General features: G+C 41.9%; 1 protein-coding gene across 1 annotated transcript in view; it reads left to right on the top strand.

The window, feature by feature from the left end:
• The window catches only part of LOC139725841 (arylsulfatase-like), a 36,070-nt gene extending 14,738 nt beyond the window's left edge, over window positions 1-21,332 (top strand). Inside the window, exons 2-6 of the mRNA XM_071636923.1 lie at window positions 8,878-9,036; window positions 12,055-12,167; window positions 12,868-13,093; window positions 15,261-15,424; window positions 20,685-21,332. Of these exons, the coding sequence (XP_071493024.1) occupies window positions 8,878-9,036; window positions 12,055-12,167; window positions 12,868-13,093; window positions 15,261-15,424; window positions 20,685-21,332 (1,310 nt within the window). The remainder of the gene's footprint in view (window positions 1-8,877; window positions 9,037-12,054; window positions 12,168-12,867; window positions 13,094-15,260; window positions 15,425-20,684) is intronic.
• The last annotated feature ends 1,347 nt before the right edge of the window (window positions 21,333-22,679 follow it).

The following is a 22,679-nucleotide window of genomic DNA, read 5'->3' as shown; positions in this document are numbered from 1 at the left end:
ACAAAACCGATATATACACACAACAGAAAGGTAACTCCCCTAAAATAATGTCACTTTTTAACAAAAAAAAAATCAAGCAAAATCATTTCGCAGGGGTATTGCTACACTTATTGACTAACTTCTGTGTGAGAAATAATAACAGTGATCTTTATAGTCATGCACAAGTGACCTAACATCCACGACAATGGTCACTTTTCAAAAGTCACCAAAGTTACTTTGTGTGGTAAGTGTTTATGTGAAACATTCTACTTCTGGTGGATGTTCCAGTGATGTCATTATTTCATATTTCATTGTGCCACCCCTCCCTTATTCAACCTCGCGGAATTCAAAATATATACTATTTGCAGGTAAAATAAGGGCAAAATGAATGTGAAAAAAAAAATAAGCAGAAGGAAAGTGAAAAAGTCGATCCCGATTAACACGATTAAGAAGCACGATAAGTTAAGATTTGCTGCATTTTGATACGATCCAAGACAATCTGATGCGATGATCACGATAACAAATTAATCGTGTTAATCGCAGAAAATTTTTGAACCGTCCAAAAATTTTCTACGATTAACGCGATTGCTACGATTGACCTCAAGATCTGATACAATCTCATACGATCTAATAAGATCACTACAATTGCTTCACGATTAAGACCACGATTCCAATCGTGGCGCCAATCGTGATAGTGGGAACCCGCTTAAGATACAACACTTAATGCTTACAAGGCCAAAATAGTATAAAATTATTTGCCCTTGAAGCAACTAGGCAAACACAATAGTTGTCCTTCATCTTGAATGAGGGCATGTTTATTCATTTCCGGTCTTACATGCTTTGTTACAAGTAAAATGATAAAAGATAAATGTCTGAATTTATCTAGCAGTCTCATCATATTGATGATCATTGAAATGGACCTCTGACAGCTTGAGCCATTTTACTTCTCACATGTCACATTTTCCGTGCTCTGCTCCGCCCCTCCAACCCATGTACAGCCCCCACCCGCTAACTTCTTCTTCTTCTTCTTCTTCTTCTTCTTGTAGTCCTGCGTCCTTCAGACTTGAAGATTATTACAGGCATGATTCATGGTTGCTGTGCTTATGTGAATGTGCAGTTAAATAAAATATCGAAGGGGGCGAGTTAAAATCCATCAGCAGTCTGCACTGCATAGCTTGCCATCAGCGTAAGTCGGAAAGCTTCCACTGATGGGGCTTATTTGATGTCAGGAGGCAGTGAGTTCCAATTTCCGCACAGTGAATGGGAAGAAAGACTACTTATGATGTTCATTTCTTGAGAATGGCAGATGGTAGCCTTGATCATGTCTGGTTGCTTTGTGGACTGGTGTGATGTAGGCTGCGGTGCTGAATTCTACTAGGTTGTGGTGCATTTTGAAGCCTGAGGAGGGCAAGATGCAGGATTTCTCTCCTTTGCTGTAGGGAGTGCAACTGGAGTTCATGAATCATGTCTGTCACAGATGAGGTGCTTGTACACTTGTTTAGGGCAAATCTCGCAGCTCTCCTTTGGATCATCTCGATTTTCCGGATGTTCCACTCTGTATGTGGGTCCCACAGTGGAGCTCCATATTCCAGGAGTGGTCTCACCGGAGATTGATAGGCCATGGTCTTGAGTGGTGTGGAGGAGATCCTCAGATTTCTGCGAAGGAATGCAAGGGTGGTGTTTTCTTTGTTGCAGATGTTGTCAACATGTCTGTTCCGACGGAGGTCTGAGGAAGTTGTGACTCCTAGGTACTTCACTGCTGGGAAAACCTCGAGAGGTTTGCCATTGAGGGTGAACTGGAAGACCTCAGGGTGTCTTTTACGGGTGACCCGAAGGACTTGGCACTTATCAGGATTGAACTCCATCAGCCATTTCTCGCTCTAATCAGCTAGAGCATCAAGGTCAGTTGGAGTTTTCTGGAATCGGTGGCAGTTTTGACAGTCATGTAGCACACTGGAATCGAAGGATTCAGGCAGGTCATTGATGAAGAATAGGAAAAGGCAAGGCCCCATGACTCAGGAGCCTGCGGTTTGGCCTTCCAGCACAACTCGTTGAGGACATTTATAAGTTTTCAATCCATCTGCCTGTATATCTTTTGATACCATAGAAATGAAGCTTCTGGGCAAGTCGTTGGTGGCCAAACTTCAAAGACATTACTTAAGTCCAATACGATGACATCTGTTTGATAACCTTCTTGCATGTTGTTCTGAAGATCTCCCAGAAATCCAGCGAGTTGTGTTTCACAAGACATTCTTGTTCTAAAGCCATACTGTAGCGGGTAGAGGATGTTGAGGATGATTGTAGCATGGTGCATAACGCTGCTGGTAATGTGTCCATTATCTTGCAGCATACGCAGGTGAAGGAAATCGGTCTGTAGTTTGATGGGTCAGATGCACTGCCCTTCTTAAAGACATGGACAATGTTTGCCTGGCGCCACACGTCTGGAATGAGCCCAGTCTTGCAGGACTTCTCATAGATGTATAGAGTATCGGGGCAATAACTGGAGCCAGCTTTTGATGTATTCTTAGGGTTATCCCATCTTGGTCCTGGTGTTTTGTGGGCCTTAAGCTTTTCAAGAAGTTTTTGGATGCCCGGTGTAGTGATCACAACATCTGGCATATCTGGATATGGTGAGACTTTCTGAAGAAGATCATCAGGTGGTGAGGTCTCTTGAGTAAACACAGATTCAATCTGTTGATTCAGGGTATCCGCAATTTCTTTTGGATCATTTATAATGTCGCCATCTTTCTTTAACTGTGTTATGCCAGCATGGTCAGTTCTGTTATGCTTAATGAACTTCCAAAACTCTTCATACTTCTGTATTCATCATTCTCACCAGGAGTAATAATGGACTCTTTGTATAACAAGTAAGCCCTCATCTTTCTTTGGATGTTCCGTTTGAGATCCTTCAGTTCTAGCTGCAATTCCCCAGGGACCTGGATGTTGGCCTTCCTCTGGTCACGGCACATTCTGTTTAGCTTGTTCCGTCTATGGAGGAGTGCTTTGATCTCAAGGGTAATCCATGGTAGGTTTTCCCTTGGCTTGCTCATCTTGTAGGGTACAAATTTCTGGATGTCACATTCTATGTGCTCAGTGAACAAATTCCACATATCATTGGCCGATAGGACGCTACTTTGGGAGATAATTCGGTCCCTTACAGCTTCCATGTGTCATGCCAAGTTATCCCAGTCTCCCTTCCCATACTGCAGTATGCGTCGTGTTCAAACTGGCCGTCCTCTGCTAATCCTTGTCTTGATCTGTACCATGGGTCAATCATGGTCTGAAATGTCCAAGACAACTGACACCTCATTGATGATTGTGGGGTTGCCACGAGGTCCAAGGTGCTCTCTTGCCAAGTAGGCTCCTCAGTGAGTTGGATAAGCCCTTAATCTTCAAGCATTTCCCCAAAGTGTCGGTGGAGGGCTATGGGTAATTGCACCTTTCGATCGTTTTCTCTCGCCAGTTCCATCCTGGAAAGTTGAAGTCATCAGCGACGAGAACAGTGTGTATTATGTCGATACGAGCAAGGAATGCTTCCTGCTCTGCAAGATCTTCTACTTCATGTTCATATGAGGTTTGTAATAAGCTCTTATCAACACTGTCTTAGTAGATGCAAGTTCCATGCTGCACCAGCCACCAGAGTATCTCGAAGTTAGTTTCTAGGGTATCTTCCCGTCTCAGCAAAAGGTCATATTTAGCTGCGATGAAGACGCTTCCTCCATGTCCTCCTCTGCGTCGATTTCTGCGATGTACATTGTAGATGTCAGTTGGGAAGCATTCGTTGTTAGTATGCTAGTCTGTGAGCCATGACTCGGTTCCAATAATGATGTCTGGGTCGTGTTGTCATTTCAATCAGTGGAATTGTTCTCCCTTAAAAGGGCATTGTACCGGTTTTTTATTTTTTTATATGTTGTTCTTTTAATTCTAAAAGACCCAGCGGTGCAAACAGAATCAAAATTTCATAACGATTTAGTCCGTAATTTCATGTTGAAAATGGAAATTTTTGGGCGAGAATTATGCTAATGAGCTGACGAGCCCGGATGTCGTGATGTCACAGGTGCCAAATGTTTCACTGATTACAAGCCCTCGCATACGCGTGCGTTAAATTGTGCCGAGTAGCAGACGACGCTTAGGCCCAATTTAGCTAGCAGGCGGCACTTGTGTACTGTCCTATCCATGCAGCTGTCTCAAATTTCGCTGAACCAAATCGCACCAAAATTACAGGATATACTTCTAAGCATATTTCAAATTACCGTATTATATTTGAACGAAATCGTTAATCGAGAAGTATCAATATTGACGCCGAAATTCAAGTTGTCACTAAAAAAAAACTCACTCTTCGCGAGAGATCTTGGTAAACGCGATATGCACAATCTAGAACTGAAGTTAGCCGACTAGTGCTGTGCGAACGGGGAATTTACGCGGGAACTAAATTTAAAAATGTCATGATTTTAGCGATTTGTGTGATTTACGAACTTTATTTTTCATTCAACTTAGTTCAAATAATTTATAAATTGATTTCTTGCTCCCGATTACTTGAAAGATTTGTCTCATGATATTAGATGGCTAACTTCAGTCTGTGCGTGCACAGGCAAGTAGGGCTACGATCTACGCCGCGATCACTCTTGTTTAGTCCTACAGAGCAGATTGTTTTTAGCGACGACAGGAAAGTCGACAACTTCACTTACGCTTTTCAACTTGCGATTTGGTTCCAATTAGCGTGAGCAAGTGGACATGAGTCATAAAATACTTCTTGTGATTTTGGTGCCATTTGGTTGGGTGAATTTTGAGATATCTACATGGATACGGAAGTACTCTAGCACTATGCCTACACCAGCGCTTGGATCGCGAAGCGGTGGCACTGTTTTTATCTACGTGGTCGGGTCACTCTTCCGAGGTATGGGTCCTACTAGAACTAGATCTAAGTTAGTCCTTGGTGTTAATACGACCATCACGAGATTTATCTCGACCACAAAAACATCGAAAATCCATAAAGCAGATATCTTACCTGCAAAATTCAGCACAGAAACAACAGGGCCTGCAGCACAAGGGCCTCTAACGGCTAGCGGCAACGCTAGACCTTGGAGTCTGAACTTTCGTCTGGACTTTCTTCAAGTTCTGGCAGCAGGGCCATCCGGGGTGCGTATGTATTGCATGCATACTAAACGTTTACGCTGTGCCTATTATTAGCGCTGTGCACGTACAGCTGTCGACGGAGCGGCGAGTAGAATCTTCTCGGTCCTTGACTGCTCACTAGTCCTATTCCTAGTTCTAGTCTAGATCCCTAGAGTCTATATGTACTGAGTGCCGTTTTCTTCTAACTAGGCGTAAACCGTGATTGCCGTTGACTATTTTTTGGATTTAGATTTTAAGAATCACTCAGTCCTCATCTTCGTTAGATAGTTTGAACTGTGATGTCGAACCATTATCGCTCATCATCAATGCATACTAGTTAGTGAAACGTTACTTACACACAGTTTTCTATGGGCAGCGCAGCACGTTCGGGCAATGATGCCAATTTCATTTTGCATATCTGGAATATTCCCCACAAATTTGATCTAAATAAAAAGCTTTTGAAGAGATTCCTTTTGAAAATTAATAAATATTGTTTAACATGTTTATTTCAGCTCCATATTGCAATTTTACTAAATAACAGTTTTTGCAGTACTTCGTGTGAGATTTCATCAGTAAATTGACATGTGTAGAACCTTTCTAGTTCGTTTTGCTAAAGTCGGAGGTTGGCACCACCGAACTAACGGTGGTTGGCACCTGTGACGTATGCCAAATTGTGTGGATCGTTCCTTGGCTTGCTCGTTTTCATTTTTTTTCAAAAAATCATTACAGGCTTATCCTGGGTTTTAGAATCCTCTCTTTCCAGTTGTAGGCATCAAAAAATGTAAATTAGAATTATCAGACAAGTAGAAAATGTCAGTACAGGTTTCTTTTAACAGGAAGACTTTGACAGTTGACATTCAAGATTTTTATGGAGCTCCTCATCGGTTTTAGCTTGGAATGTGGCTTTTGTCTGGAATTCTTGTTCTTTTGTGTAGATGTAACAGTTGGTCGATTTCCAAGTGGTGTGGGCGAAGAGAAAGTTGTCTCCGGTGGTTGGCTAGGTTCACTGTCATTGCTAATCGACTCAAGTGGATTAAAAGAATACTATTTGTCAACTGAATATCTTGATGGCAGTGTGAGTGGTAGATGTTAGGGTGTCCACATTGGTTGCAGAGCCAAACTGTAGAAGAGTTTCCCAACTGTTCATATTCTTCAGAATCCATGCTCTCGGATGGTAGGGTACTTGTTCTGAAATAATAACTAGAGACTAAAGCCCGCGGCACACTACAAGATCTGAGGTCGTAAGACCTTCCGACTGTTGGTTTGAAGTCACCAAAACCCCAAGTGTGTCAGGTCGTAGGACGTACAGGTCGTACGACCTGATCGGAAGGTTTTTGCATGTTGAATATTTCTCAAATGGTCGTGAGCCCAATCTCAACTTTCAACCAATCATGGTTAAGTATTTCATTGACGGTGTGAATTTTGATTTAAAAAACTCCAGAAAGGTCGAGACGTGGTAGTCTCCGACTTATCGCATGCATGCTAGGCATTAGCAGAGCGGCATCCTGCTCGTGCCTGATGGCCGGCCGCAGCGGGCATTTCAGCCTAGTGCCATTTTTTTTTTTAATGGTTGCTACGGAACAGGTTGCAGGTCAGCTCGGTCAGGTCAGGTCGCATAGCGTGCGTGCCAGGTCGCATGGCCGGTCTCGTGATCAGAAGGTCGTACAACCTCAGGTCGTCTAATGGGGTGTCATTGAAGGCTTATATGCTAAACAGTCAGGTCGCTTGGCCGAAATTAGCTCCAAAATGTTGTATTTTTTAAATTTGATTTATTGGTTTCTGTATCATCATTGTACATACACATTCATATATACAAACATAAACAACTGTATGGTGTCTTCGAGAAGACACGTCGAAAACAGCGTCCATATCCATTACCGGCCTGCAACGAACGTACGCCAAGCATGCATAAAAACATTGCTTGGGCAATATGCTTTTGATGAAAGATGATTTAAGCCACACAGAGAATAATTGCTTGGGCATCAAATAGGAAAAATCAGAAATTCGAAAGGAATGGTGCGAAAGTAGCCTACACTAGCGCAAAAAAGGGAATACTGAATTCATCTGCATTTAGATTAAGATAAAGATTGCAAATAAAATGATGACCCTTGTTTAAGTAATGCGGCAAAGATATGTTGTATCACATAACCCATTCCCATTAGAGCCAACAGAGTTCATGAATGAGTCATATCTGTTTAAATGGAGATACTGTATATATATATATATATATATATATATATATATATATAATATAGGCCTATATCAGGTCGATATATAAAAATAATGATTGAAAGTGGATGGAAGGGTTATTCATTGTAAACATCGCATCTAAAAATTGTTGATAACAAGAGGAGATTCCTTATGTTCGTCATCTTTGCTTTCCGACATTCTTAACTTTTTTTTCTACTTTTACCATTCTGCATGTTTTTCTTGAATATGTAGGCCTATATGCTTGTACTCAATAATTTATAGTGTCTCCGTTCATTCTCATATAGGTTTGTGGCAACTCCAATATTTCTTTTGATATTGAACTTAGTATTAGTTTAACATTTATGGTTGCTCTCCAGTCCGTGAACAATCAGAGTGTGATTTTGTACGACAATTATAATATGTCTTGCGAGATCACCAACATTAAATTGCTGTAGAGTCTGTCGTGCCCCTGTGCTATGAGCTGCCTATGCATTTTTTTGATGGGTATTATTGTATATTGAAAAAAGTTTCTGACAATAAATGATTGTAAACAAAAAGATCTTCTTTGTATTCATTTTCGGGTGATTATGATTATAGCGTCCAATTAGTATGGAGGTAGCTCATTCTTTGTCTTTCCTTGCTGTTTACACATCTTTACTCGTCCATCATTTCTTCATCATTCTTATCTGATTTTGATTCTGATTTCAGTTTGATGGGGCAAGTTGGCGACGGAAAAAATGTCTTTACAGAATTGTGAAAGTCATCAAATGATTCAATTTCATAGCAGAATTAATCAAAATACCAGATAAATACTTTTGATATTGAGAAGATTTTATTTTGACTGTTCGACTGTTTAGAAAAAGCCTCATGGTCTGAAATTGCCATATTTTGTCTACGCCATCGACCCATTTCCCCTCATTTTCACGATCATGTTATCAGCTTTTCCGCTCCCTCCCCCCCCCCCCCCCCATCTCCCTCTCTCTTCCTCTCCTTTCCCATTTCTTTTCTGCATGACAGCGACTAAGTGTTGGGATTTGTCTGGGTGTTGTTTAGGGCTAGTTATGTGTGTATTCTTAGTTCATGTAATTCGGTTTTTCAATTTCGCTTTCCACGTGTATAAATAGCAGGTCACTGTGAATTTGTTTTATCATATGTTTAGTGGAATGCACCCTGCAAGCCCTGTTTTTTTTAAGCATTCCTCCCATCTCAAGAATTTTTATATTTTTGAAATGCTTTTCTTTTCACCTTCCTTGTTAATGGCATAGCTTCTTATGAATTTCACTTAGCATACGTTGTAATGTCAATATATGCACCTATATCTTCTGTCAAATTAAAAAAAAAAATGTATTTTTTTAGATGTTTTGTTGGAGAGGGGAAATGAATGAATGGATGCGTGAGTGTCGCACGCATGAATGTCAATGTATAGCAACTACCGGTGACCTACTCAGTTTCATACAGTAACGGGCGTAAAACCCCGTGTTAGGCAAAAAGTAAAAAAAAAACTGCGTGCTGGAGCTATGTTCTTCGAATTCAAAAAAAAAAATGAACCATTGATTTTATCAGAGTGTGGATACATACTGTATTCTACGACAGGTCGTTATCCCGCGCGGTCCGGAGTCTACAGCGCCCCTGGTGGACCGCGTGTGTTCCTCCCCGAAACCCGATCAGGCCTACCAAGTAGTGAGTTGACGATAGCCGAGGCACTCAAGATGGCAGACTATACCACAGGCATGGCTGGCAAGTGGCATCTGGGTAAGAATTATTATTATTATTATCATTATTATTGTTATTATTATTATTATTATTATTATTATTATTATCATTATTAAAATTATTATTATTATTATTATTATCATTATTATTATTATTATCATTATTGTTATTATTATTGTTATTATTATTATCATTCATTCAGCATTTCAGATATGTGTACATGAGTAAACACAAGAAACTTTTGATTCAGCATAACAAAGATAAGATGAATTATAACACATACACAAAGCACAAATGAGGAAAAAAGAAAACCTAGATTGATGTACTTTTTATCCCCATCCCCGCCCTCTATCGCTCCCCCTCTTCCCCCTTTTCTATGTCAATCGAGTCCTGTCTCTGTCCGCTTTCCTCTGCATCTCTATATAATTCCAAAGTTTTTCTTCCTCTCTCTCTCTCTCTCTCTACTTTATGAAAGTGTATATATATATATATATAATCATTACAGTAACGCGCAATGCCGTAAATCTGTTTTGCCTCTCAGTCGAGTATGTCTCTCTTTCTTTTGATAAATGTTTTGAGGTTTGTTCGTTTGTTTGTTTGTTTGTTTGTTTGGTTGGTTGGTTGGTTGGTTGGGTTTTTTTTTTACGCTGGCGCTACTAGGAATGGAGGTGTAATGATTTAACAATCAATCAATTGGTTTACTGGATAATAGAAAATACAATGAATAATCAGCCAATGAATGAATATCTCATGTCTGAACATTATTTGCATCAACCTTTTCGAGTAAAACTAAGTGGGCTGTGAGTTGTGTAAGGGTGTGTGTGTGTGTGTGTGTGTGTGTGTTTGTGTTTATATACCCTGGTGTGTGCGTAGATTATGCGAGTGTATGGATGTGTGTTTTGAATTATTTCTTACAGTGCCGGTATAGGGGTTAAAGGTGATGTGCATGTCTGTGGTGTGTGGTGTATGGTGTGTGTGTGTGTGTGTGTGTGTGTGTGTGTGTCTGTGTCTGTGTGTGCGTGTGCGTGTGTGCATATATGTTTGTGTTCTGTATGTTGTTAAAGGACAAGTTCACCTTCATAAACATAAGGATTGAGAAAATGCAACAATATAAGTAGAACACATCAGTGAAAGTTTGAGGAAAATTGGACAATCGATGCAAAAGTTATGAATTTTTTAAATTTTTGTGTTGGAACCGCTGGATGAGGAGACTACTACAGCTTGTGAGTCATATGCGTACAACAGTATAAAGAAAATATAAAAGAAAATTCAACATAGTTTCACTTTTTTCGCATAATAAAAGAGCAATTGACTTGCCCCTTTCTAATGGCAGGGGGAATAATATTACCCATAACATTTATCGGTTACGAGTCAGGGGAATGTGCACTTTTTTCAAAAGATGGAATTTTGTGAAATTCTCTTTATATTTTCCTTATATTGTTGTACGCATGTAACATCTAAGTTATTCATACACTGCAGTAGTCTTCTCATCCAGCGGGTACTGCACAAAAACTTCAAAAATTCATAACTTTTGAACGGATTGTCTGATTTTCCTCAAACTTTCAATGATGTGTTATACTAATATTGCTACATTCTCTCAATCCTTATGTTTATGAAGGTGAACTTGTCCTTTAATAAGTTCGATGGAAAGGTGTTCTGGTGTGGGATATCTGGACTGTAAACAAGATACATGTATCAAGAAGCTGAAGAAAAAGGCATTGTTGTATTTTTACTTCCTCTATTTCTTCAGCTTTTTAGTTAACCTTTTTTTGTCTTTTTCTATGAAATACTTTGTGCAATATTTACATAATTGCGATTTTGTTGCTGTAAAATGCATTGATTGTCATTGTCTATAATTATTCTGCATGTCGTTCTGTATACTGAGTGATTACCGTAATGTTTGGGACACTTACTTACTGTGCACAAAATTTAACGTCCGAAAACAAATTTCATGTATATTTTTACGTGACAATGAAATACTTTGAACTTTGATGCTGGTTCTGTGCAGCTGATCGTGTGGTTTAATAGAATATGTTACATCTCTTTACGAAAACTGAGTAGGTCATTCTCTATTTGGGCCATGTCAGACATTTTGATTAACGAGTGTTGGTAGACACTAATGTGTGATGTATGGACATCCCTTTGAGACCCTTTCTGATACGAATATCCCTTGGAGTAAGGACCACTCATTTCACGTGCCGTAATGTTGAAGTCTCGGCACTTTAATTGGCATTCACGGAATTTTTTTTTTATTTTATTTCTTTAGTGAAAATGAATGTCAAGTAAGAGGAAAGAGAGAAAGACGGAAAAGAAAGAGAAGCGGGGAAAGACTACTAACGAAACATGATAGCTGTAAAAAGAAATGCAAAAGGAAATAAAAAGTGCAAATCTCAAGAATGTCGGAATTAAGATTGAGGGAGAAATGCAGTTGTTTGGTTGTGATCGGTCTATTACATGGCCGGCGCAGTGTTTTCAAAAGTGTGAGGGCCCATTTCCGGGTTTCATGAGCTAACAAGCAACACAAAAAAAAAAAAAAAAAGAAAAAAAAAAGGCTCATCTCTTTTCCCCGTCCACTTCCGGATTTCTTCAGCTGACAAGCCAAAAAAAAAAGACTTGAAAAAAAAAGGCCCTCAGCTCATCTCTACCCGTCCACTTCCGGGTTTCTTCAACTGACAAGCAAAAAATAAAAAATAAAAAAGGTCTTCAGAGAAAAAACATAACCTTACCGCCGCCATACTACAAGATCCCTATCTATTTCTATTTTAGTGCCACTTACGTACTTCCGGGTTAAAAAAAGTGTGGGAACCCAAAGTGATGACACCTTATGTATTCCTTTGTATAGTGCACAAAAAGTGTGGGGTCCGAGCCCTCACGGCCCCCACGGCTGCGCCGGCCATGCATAATATCATGATTTGGTTAGCATGACGAATCTATCTAACATCTCTGATGAAGATCATAAGAACAAAATATGATACTACAAGGACGCGGAGTCCGAGGCCAGCACTAGTGTTCCTTTTAAGCCCAGTCTGACATTAACTCCTCCCCGATATATTTCAGGCATAAACAATAACACCAGAGACGATGGCACCCATCTCCCAATGAACCATGGTTTCGATTTCGTCGGACATTTCCTGCCATTCACCAACAGCTTTGCCTGTGATGATACTGGGGTAAGTTGATTACGATCTGTTATTTGCACTCCTGACCATAAAGTGGACATATGGGACTACATGTATATTGCCCCCTGACTATATTGCCTTCTGGACGACAGGCATTCGGACAATCAATGCCTTCGGAGCCCAGTTTTCTCGTTCATTATCAGATGTTACTGCAAGTGGGAGCAGTCAAGTCTAACCAAGAAGGTACTAGGCGAGCTTAGTAACTCCTTGGTTTAACCAGTCTGTTATATCCCACAGACTTCGCTAAGAAATGCTGTCCACATATTGAACATGAATTAACTGGTCTAATAGTAACTCGTAACCAATTTCGTGAAAAAACACGGGGGGGGGGGTGTCTGGCTCACCATAGTACCGCAAGTTCATAAAACCTTCCATGCATTCTTGCAGACTACTACCTGAGATGCTACTTGCCAAGTTGGGTGAACATTCGCCATGGGGTTGTCAAGAAGAAGGTGAAAATGTAAAAAGTGTAGGCCTACATAGGAACGACAGACAACGGACACCGGACGATGAGTGATCGCAGTAGGTGAGCTAAAATACTAAGAAGCGCGATCCTCGTCTAACAACACGGTGTCCCCCTTGCCCCTCGATAATGATACTTTCGTCTGACGCTTGAAGACTCAAAAGTCACGTGATCTGGCAAACATATTTTATATTTAACTGTCGGTCTGTTTTGAATTTCATTGCACAGCGACTTATGGATTTCCCCGATGTCGAGAAATGTTTCTTGTTCAAGAACAAGAACACCATCGTAGCCCAACCGTTCAATCACACCTACCTCTCCCAGACCTTCGTCAACGACGCACTTTCCTTCATCGCTGACAACGTCGATAACCCGTTCTTCTTTTATTTCCCGCTCGCCCACCCACACGTGTCGCTGTTCGCGTCGCCTCCCTTTGTAGGATCTTCGAAACGAGGTGCGCCATATTGATCAGATGAAATATGAATCTTATACAGCTTATATATATATATATATATATATACTTATATATCATATATACATGTATTATAAACATGTTGAGAATTCACGTATTGGCTCCAACATAACGTAGTATTAAGAAATACACTAGTAATGCATTTTTTTTTTGCCAATAAAGAATGAGTTTATTGTACTCAGAATTTCAGTGACCTCCTCTTTCTTCAGGAGTCTCGACGGGGAAATGCATTACTAGTTTATTTTTTGATTCTTCGTTTTATATCATATATATATATATATATATATATATATATAATATTCTTCTTCTTCTTGGTTGTCTCTCGAAGTCCGAGGAAGACTAAGTGTTGCGCCCTCGTTGATGTGTTCGCATGTGACTGCGTAGTCCAAAACTGGAGGCACACATGCGGTTACAGGTGGGACATGGAATGCCAGACGGTGGGACACAGGTAGATGCAGCTTGATGCCGTCTCTCCCGAGCAGCAGCAAGGCGGCAAGGCGTTGGCGGCGGTTAACTTCAAAGGCAGTTACAACCTTCTTTGTTAAGGCTCGCCATCGATATCTATAAGTTCACGGGGTTGTAAATGCGCCCATTTGAGGTTGGCCTTGAGATTGTCTTTATATCGTTTCTTGTGACGGCCTTGATTGCGATTACCTTGCGACAGCTCGCTAAAGAGGAGCTGACGAGGGAATCTTGACTCTTCCATGCGGATGACATGTCCGGACCATCGAAGTTGAGCTTGGAGGATTTGGGCTTCAATGCTTGATGTCCTGGCTCTGTCCAAGACCTCTTAGTTTGTGATGCGATCTTGCCATCGAATATGCATAATGGACCGCAGGGAGCGCATGTGGAACTGTTCCAGTTTTTTGGTATGCCTGCGGTACAGGGTCCACGTTTCACAGCCGAAGAGCAGAGATGGCAGGACAACTGCATTGTACACCTTGAGTTTGGTTGAAAGGCGTACGTTTTTGTGTTGTAGGACTTTCGTGCGTAGTCTTCCAAGTGCCAAGCTGGCCATCTGTATTCTTGCTGCTATTTCATTGTCAAGAGTACCGTCACTGGAGAGCGTACTGCCCAGGTATTTGAAGCTTTTGACATTCTTAAGCTCTGTGCCATTAACAGTGATGCTTGGCTGGCAGGGTGCACTGTTCGGTGCTGGCTGGAGGAGGACTTCTGTCTTTCTGAGACTGATTGTAAGGCCAAACATCTTCGACGCTTCAGAGAACTTGTTGACGATCAATAGGTGATTCTCTCCATGTGCCATCAGAGCACAATCATCTGCGAACAGAGCTTCAAGAATGAGCCTTTCCAGTACCTTTGTCTTTGCTGCAAGGCGTCGCAGATCAAACAGCGACCCATCTAATCTGTACCTGATGTAGATGCGCGAAGAAGAGGTTGAACAACACGGGGGCGAGCACACAACCTTGCTTTACACCATTGGAGATGGCAAATTTTTCGGATGGTTCACCGTTTGACAGAACCTGACCAGTCATATTTTCATGGAACAATCTGATGAGTTTAGTGAACTTTGCTGGACAGCCAGGTTTTCTAAGAATTGTCCAGAGTGCTTTTGAGATGGTGGAGATACAAAATATAAAAATGATTGAATTATTACATGATTACATGTATTACATCATTTTGACTTTTGTGATATTCATGTATATTGTTTGAAAAGGAAAATAAAACAGGAATGAATGAAAAAAATAATGAAAAAATAACGGAGATTTAAATGAAAATGGATCATAGCTTTACAAAATACTGAAAACTGCGATTTGCTCTTTCAGAATATATGAAAATCCCAAAATTGACTATGAAAGGCTGACCTATTTCACCTATTTTGAGTCCTCCATAAAATGTGGGAGTGCGACTCTGTCTTGGTTTTTGTGGTGCAAGGTCACATCATTGTCATCCATGCTTGCAATTCTCAAAGAGAAAGAGTAGCATCCTCCAAGATTATTTCGTCAAATTTTCCGGTTTATTGCAAACTTTCTGCACGCCTGTATCTCAGATACTGAAAAGTAGACCTGTGCGCTATACAATAGCCACTATTATTATTATTATTATTATTATTATTATTATCATTATTATTATTATTATTATTCCGTGCTTCATAAATACCCCCCCCCCCCCTCTTTCTCTCTGTCGGCAGGAGAATACGGCGACAACATCAATGAAATGAACGACGCCGTTGGACAGGTGCTGCACGCCCTGGAGGAGCACGGTCTGGCTGAAAACACCCTGACTCTCTTCATCTCCGACCACGGACCACAGCCAGAGTACTGCGCCCATGGCGGGGACGCGGGAATCCTTAAAGGTACGTCTTTAGGCATCTGCTCATTGCAACAAATTTATCTATCTATTTCTACATTTCACAAATAATATGCTGCATAAGACTGAGTTGGTGACCAAACTTAAGATTTTTAAAAATCCAAGACTTAGTGTAATCAGCTTTCCTGTCCGCTTTTAAAAGAAACCTGTACTGACATTTTCTATTTGTCTGATAATTCTAATCTACATTTTTTGATGCCTACAACTGGAAAGAGAGGATTCTAAAACCCAGGATAAGCCTGTAATGATTTTTTGAAAAAAATGAAAACGAGCAAGCCAAGGAACGATCCACACAATTTGGCATACGTCACAGGTGCCAACCTCCGAATTTAGCAAAACGAACTAGAAAGGTTCTACACATGTCAATTTACGGATGAAATCTCACACGAAGTACTGCAAAAACTGTTATTTAGTAAAATTGCAATATGGAGCTGAAATAAACATGTTAAACAATATTTATTAATTTTTAAAAAGGAATCTCTTCAAAAGCTTTTTATTTAGACCAAATTTGTGGGGAATATTTCAGATATGCAAAATGAAATTGGCATCATTGTCCGAACGTGCTGCCCATAGAAAACTATGTGTAAAAAAAAGTAACGTTGCAATAACTATGCATTGATGATGAGCCATAATGGTTCGACATCACAGTTCAAACTATTTAACGAAGATGAGGACTGAGTGATTCTTAAAATCTAAATCCAAAAAATAGTCAACGGCAATCACGGTTTACGCCTAGTTAGAAGAAAACGGCACTCAGTACATATAGACTCTAGACTAGAACTAGGACTAGCTAGGACTAGTGAGCAGTCAAGGACCGAGAAGATTCTACTCGCCGCTCCGTCGACAGCTGTACGTGCACAGCGCTAATAATAGGCACAGCGTAAACGTCTCGTATGCACTTTGTATGCAATACATACCCCGAATGGCCCTGCTGCCAGAACTTGAAGAAAGTCCAGACGAAAGTCCAGACTCCAAGGTCTAGCGTTGCCGCTAGAGGCCCTTGTGCTGCAGGCCCTGTTGTTTCTGTGCTGAATTTTGCAGGTAAGGTATCTGCTTTATGGATTTTCAATGTTTTTGTGGTGCTGAGGCATGGGCAGACCAGTTCATGGAGTCTCATAATACATCAACCCCAGTGGAAACGCTCCTAAATGAGATCCAACAAGGCTTGGAAAAGATCCTCACAGACAACGTTCCTAAAAAGATGTCGTCAACAAGACTCAATCAGTGCTGGCTCAACACCGCTACCAAGCGCATATGCCGAAGGAAGGCCAGAGCATACAAGAAGGCTAAGGCGACATCTTCGTGGCACCGCTACAACATCTTGAAGAAGAAAGCCCAGAAAGTCTGTAGACAGGCCTACAACAAATACATTGCAGACCTTGTCAGCAATGACGCAGGCTGCAACAAGCGCTTGGGAGCGCTTGTCAAGACCATGCGGTGTGACCACTTGGGAGTAGCACCACTGAAGGAAGGCAACATTCTGCATTGTGACCCAAAGCAGAAAGCTCAGATCCTGAACAGGCAAGTTTTCCTCAGTCTTCACATCTGACAACGACAACACCCTGCCAGACCTGGGACCAAGTCCTTACCCAACCATGCCTGACATATCGATTAGCCAAGTTGGAGTAGAAAAGCTGATGAAAAGACTGAAGCCACACAAAGCCACCGGACCAGACGGCATTTCTGCTCGACTACTCAAGGAGACGACTTACCAGATCTCACCTGTCATCACCTTGCTTTTCCAGGCCTCCCTCGTCCAGGGCAGCATTCCATCTCATTGGAAGAAAGCTTTTGTTGTACCAATCCACAAAAAGGGATGCAAGTCCAACCCGGCGAACTATCGGCCAATCTCACTCACTGCAATCCTGTCCAAATTATGCGAGCATGTGGTGCATTGTGCTGTCATCCATCACCTCATTGAACACAACATCTTGTCAGATGCACAACACGGCTTCAGAAAACGAAGATCCTGTGAAACCCAGCTCATCCTCACCATCAATGACCTTGCAAAAGGGCTCAACGACAAGGAACAGATAGATTGCATACTGTTAGACTTTGCGAAAGCATTCGACAAAGTCTCTCACCGGCGACTTCTACTCAAAGCAGACTACTATGGCATACGCGACGCTACTCTCAGATGGGTCAAAAGCTTCCTGAGCGACCGCACCCAACAAGTCGTACTTGAGGGCCAGATCAGTCAGGAGATCAAGGTTACATCCGGAGTACCGCAGGGCAGTGCCCTAGGCCCACTCCTTTTCTTGATCTACATCAACGATCTACCAGACAGCGTTGAGCACTCGACAACACGCCTTTTCGCTGATGACTGCCTGCTCTACAGACGCATTAGGTCAGCCCAAGATTGTACCAATCTTCAGGAAGACTTAGACCGGCTACAGGAATGGGAGAGCAAATGGAAGATGGAATTTCACCCTTCTAAATGCCAGATCCTTCGCGTGACCAACAAGAGAAAACAAGTTACTGGCCAGTATAACATCCATGGGCATGATCTCGAAGTGGTGAGTTCCGCAAAATACCTCGGCCTCCACATCGACTGCAAGCTTAACTTCAACTCTCACGTTGATACCACAGTGAAGAAGGCTAACTCTGTTACTGGCTTCTTACGTCGTAACTTCAAACACTGTAACCGTCACATCAAGCAGGCCACTTACTTCACATACGTCCGACCAGTGGTGGAATATGCTGCAACAGCATGGGACCCACACACTCAGCGAAACATCAACAAGATCGAGATGGTCCAGCGAAGGTGTGCCCGCTATGTGACAGGTGACTTCAACCAAACATCCAGTGTGACAGCCATGCTTAACAACCTGCAGTGGCATTCCTTACGGGACAGACGCCTTCACAGCCGCCTGGCTATGTTGTATCGCATCCGCTTCAACCTTGTTGACATCGCTTGGCAGTCCTACCTCAGGGAACGGACATCAGCCACTAGAGGACATGGCTCTCGACTGCAGACAATCCAATGTAGCAATCAGGCGTACGCTTCTTCCTTCTTCCCAAGGACCTGTAAGGACTGGAACAGCCTCCAAGAGGACCCAGCTTCTTCTTCTTCTCTCGACGCCTTCCGGCTTGTCTTGAGTGGGAAGAAGAAATAGTTTTGTCTCCAGAGGACACAAATTTTTTACTTACACATTGTATATATACGCACTTGCACGAAAGCTATCCTGACGTAGACGTGTGTGAGGGTCCACACACTCACACGCATTTCACAGTGCGATAATCTTCAAAACTTGAAGCTGCACTCTACCTGGAAGAAGAAGAGATAAATCTCATGCCATGATGGTGGTCGTATTAACACCAAGGACTAACTTAGATCTAGTTTTAGTAGGACCCATACCTCGGAAGAGTGGCCCGACCACGTAGATACAAGCAGTGCCACCGCTTCGCGATCCAAGCGCTGGTGTAGGCATAGAAGTGCTAGAGTACTTCCGTATCCATGTAGATATCTCAAAATTCACCCAACCAAATTGCACCAAAATCACAAGAAGTATTTTATGACTCATGTCCACTTGCAATTGCTCACGCTAATTGGAACCAAATCGCAAGTTGAGAAGCGTAAGTGAAGTTGTCGACTTTCCTGTCGTCGCTAAAAACAATCTGCTGTGTACGACTAAACAAGAGTGATCGCGGCGTAGTAGCCCTACTTGCCTGCGCACGCACAGACTGAAGTTAGCCATCTAATATCATGAGACAAATCTTTCAAGTAATCGGGAGCAAGAAATCAATTTATAAATTATTTGAGCTAAGTTGAATGAAAAATAAAGTTCGTAAATCACACAAATCGCTAAAATCATGACATTTTTTAATCTAGTTCCCGCGTAAATTCCCCGTTCGCACAGCACTAGTCGGCTAACTTCAGTTCTAGATTGTGCATATCGCGTTTACCAAGATCTCTCGCGAAGTGTGAGGTTTTCTTTAGTGACAACTTGAAATTCGGCGTCAATATTGATACTTCTCGATTACCGATTTCAATCAAATATAATACGGTATTTTGAAATATGCTTAGAAGTATATCCTGTAATTTTGGTGCGATTTGGTTCAGCGAAATTTGAGACAGCTGCATGGATAGGATAGTACACAAGTGCCGCCTGCTAGCTAAATTGGGCCTAAGCGTCGTCTGCTACTCGGCACGATTTAACGCACGCGTATGCGAGGGCTTGTAATCAGTGAAACATTTGGCACCTGTGACATCACGACATCCGGGCTCGTCAGCTCATTAGCATAATTCTCGCCAAAAAAATTCCATTTTCAACATGAAATTACGGACTAAATCGTTATGAAATTTTGATTCTGTTTGCACCGCTGGGTCTTTTAGAATTAAAAGAACAACATAAAAAAATTAAAAACCGGCACAATGCCCTTTTAAGGGAGCTCCCCTTATTCCGTTGATTACGCAGGGGCGGCGCAGCCGTGGGGGCCGTGGGGGCTCGGGCCCCCACACTTTTTGTGCACCATACAAAGGAATACATAAGGTGTCATCACTTTGGGCCCCCACACTTTTTTCAACCTGGATGTACGTAAGTGGCACTAAAATGGGAGGGGAGAGAATGAGCTGAGGACGTTTGATTGTTTGTTTGTTTGTTTGTTTTTTGCTTGGTAGCTGAAGAAACCCGGAAGTGGACGGGGAGAGATGAGCTGAGGACCTTTTTTTTTTTTTTTTTTGCTTGTCAGCTGACGAAACCCGGAAGTGGAAGGGGACGGGGAGAGATGAGCTGAGGACCTTTTTTTTTTGTTTTTTTTTTTGTTTGTTTTTGCTTGTTAGCTCACCCGGAAGTGGGCCCCCACACTTTTGAAAACGCTGCGCCGGCCCTGTTACGTATCATCATGAGTATACCAAATTAATCCACAAACAATCAACTGGTGATGGGGTTCGATCACGAAGTTCATCTCGTAGTACCTAAATCATTATCAGTCTCCCAGCCCCTCCTCATTCTCTCTGTTACTCTCCTCTTCCTCAGTCGTGAATAAGGGTACAGACGCGTTGTCTGCCATCATGGCAATTGCCATATCCCATGTGGTATATCATGTAAACTGTTACTGTTCGGACGTGTGCTATTTACAGTTGTGTATGCACAGTTGAATACATGTGCTCCGCGTAGCTGACAAAATACTTCACGGGTAGAGGCAGCTCGAAAAACGGTTCAGTTGACACTATACAGTGTGTAATAGTATGTGCATTCGTTGACATACCAGATATGCCACTTTTTTATTTTACCGACATTCCGGTTACAAGTCCAACACCTGGGAGGGTGGCATTCGAATTCCTTTCATCGCCTACTGGCCAGGCACAATCAAGCCACGAGAGTCGGACACGCTGGTCAGTTCACTGGACATCCTGCGCACCTTGATGGATCTCGGCGGAGGCTCCCTTCCAAGTGACCGCCAGTACGACGGGGAGATCATAACGGACGTCCTCCTCAACGACGCGCCGTCGCCGCATGACGCGCTGTTCTACTACTGCGAGGACCGGCTGATGGCAGTTCGATCTGGCCCATACAAGATTCATTTTTACACACACCGCGTGCAGACTAAGGCAACATTTGCCACCCAGTGCTCGGCTGACGGACTCCCATCACGGCATTACACGGACTGCGACCAATGCTACGGCTCCTGTGTGTCTGCCCACAACCCACCCCTTGTCTACAACATTGAGAATGACCCCAAGGAGACCTACGCACTTGATCCCAACTCTGATCTGGTCCAGCAGGTCTTAGCAGACCTCCAGGACGAGATCAAGAACCACCGTGATTCAATGATCCCCGCAGATCCGATTCTTCAGGACCAAGACCCGGACGGAGCCAACCTTCCATGTTGCAACCCCGACACTGGGTGCATCTGTAACTACGGACCTGTGGACGGTCCGTACAACTAGATAGGGGAGAGATGAGGAAGGTGTCCGTACTTTGACCGCAAAAATTTGGGGGAGAAGAACCTACCCTTACAAAAAGAAAAGTGTTGCGCTAATACCAAATGATCAGTTGGATTATCACTGGATTGTACCACAGAAATAACCCTCCCGTGATATTTAGGACATTACCACAGGACAGTTAGCACGGGATTACCACACAATATTACTTTAAAAAAATATAGTCCAGGGCCCTGTTTTATCAAAAGATATTTTCGATTTTCCTTAACACACAGGCTGCCATACTTATGATAGAAATCAACTTTGTAATCAGTCATCCTATTCCTACATAGGTCCTAATAGTCATCAGGTGTATCAATACATGTTATACATAGGCCATATAGTTGTTATGCATCAAGGCATGGTTATTAACTAGATAAAATTATTATTAGAATATTAAACTACCAAGTTTTCATAGCAAAATTTATGGCATTGGGAATAACATAACAATGATATTAGACAATTTCTGATAAAGTACAAAATAAATCTTTGCAGACATTCGTGAATTCAAAAGTCTTTTACATGTATATGTATTTTCAAAAAATGAAAGATTTCTTTTTATGAATATTCATGAGCTATGTAACAGTATGTACTACGTGGAGTACCACAGAAATACCACAGGAAATACTGTACATCAGGGGCCCTTTTCATAAAACTTGTCATCAGTGACAAGCTGTCATAGATGTGACAAGCTACTGAAATCCTTGCATCTGATTGGCTGAGAGCAAATTTGTCATAGAAATGTGGCAGTTGTCACTGATGACAAGTTTTATGAAACGGGCCCCAGTGCTCCCACTCATATACCATCCAGCTTCAAATCAGTTATGGTTTTGTTCATCCAACTGGTACTGGCACGACTTAATTCTAGTTGGGCCTATCGTTTAAGTAACTGGCATCAAATCTTGTACCATATACGATATATACATTATCTCATGGATACCACAGCTGACTAATATCCACAATACCGCATGAGCATTATTCATCTAGTGCTGTGCTATCAGAAACAAAAGCTGAGAAGGATTTGGGTGTTTTAGTGGACTCACAATTGACATTCAAGGATCATATTTCCCAAGCTGTTGCAAAGTCAAATAAGCTGTTAGGAATTATTAGGAGATCCTTTGTATATTTGGATGAGGATACTGTTAGGCTCTTGTTTAAAGGCATTGTGCGACCCATCTTGGAATATGGTCAAGCTGTGTGGTCACCTTTCAAGCTAGGTGAACAAAGAAGACTTGAAAGTGTTCAGAGAAGGGCGACTAAAATGATTCCGGGGATTAGGCATTTGTCCTACTCTAAACGTCTAGGTCACCTTTC

This window comes from Diadema antillarum, unplaced genomic scaffold (genome assembly GCF_040938485.1).
Source record: "Diadema antillarum isolate AM-2024a unplaced genomic scaffold, OU_Dant_1.0 scf00000017, whole genome shotgun sequence".
Classification (NCBI taxonomy): domain Eukaryota; kingdom Metazoa; phylum Echinodermata; class Echinoidea; order Diadematoida; family Diadematidae; genus Diadema; species Diadema antillarum.
This window is presented reverse-complemented; position numbering and strand designations above follow the sequence as displayed.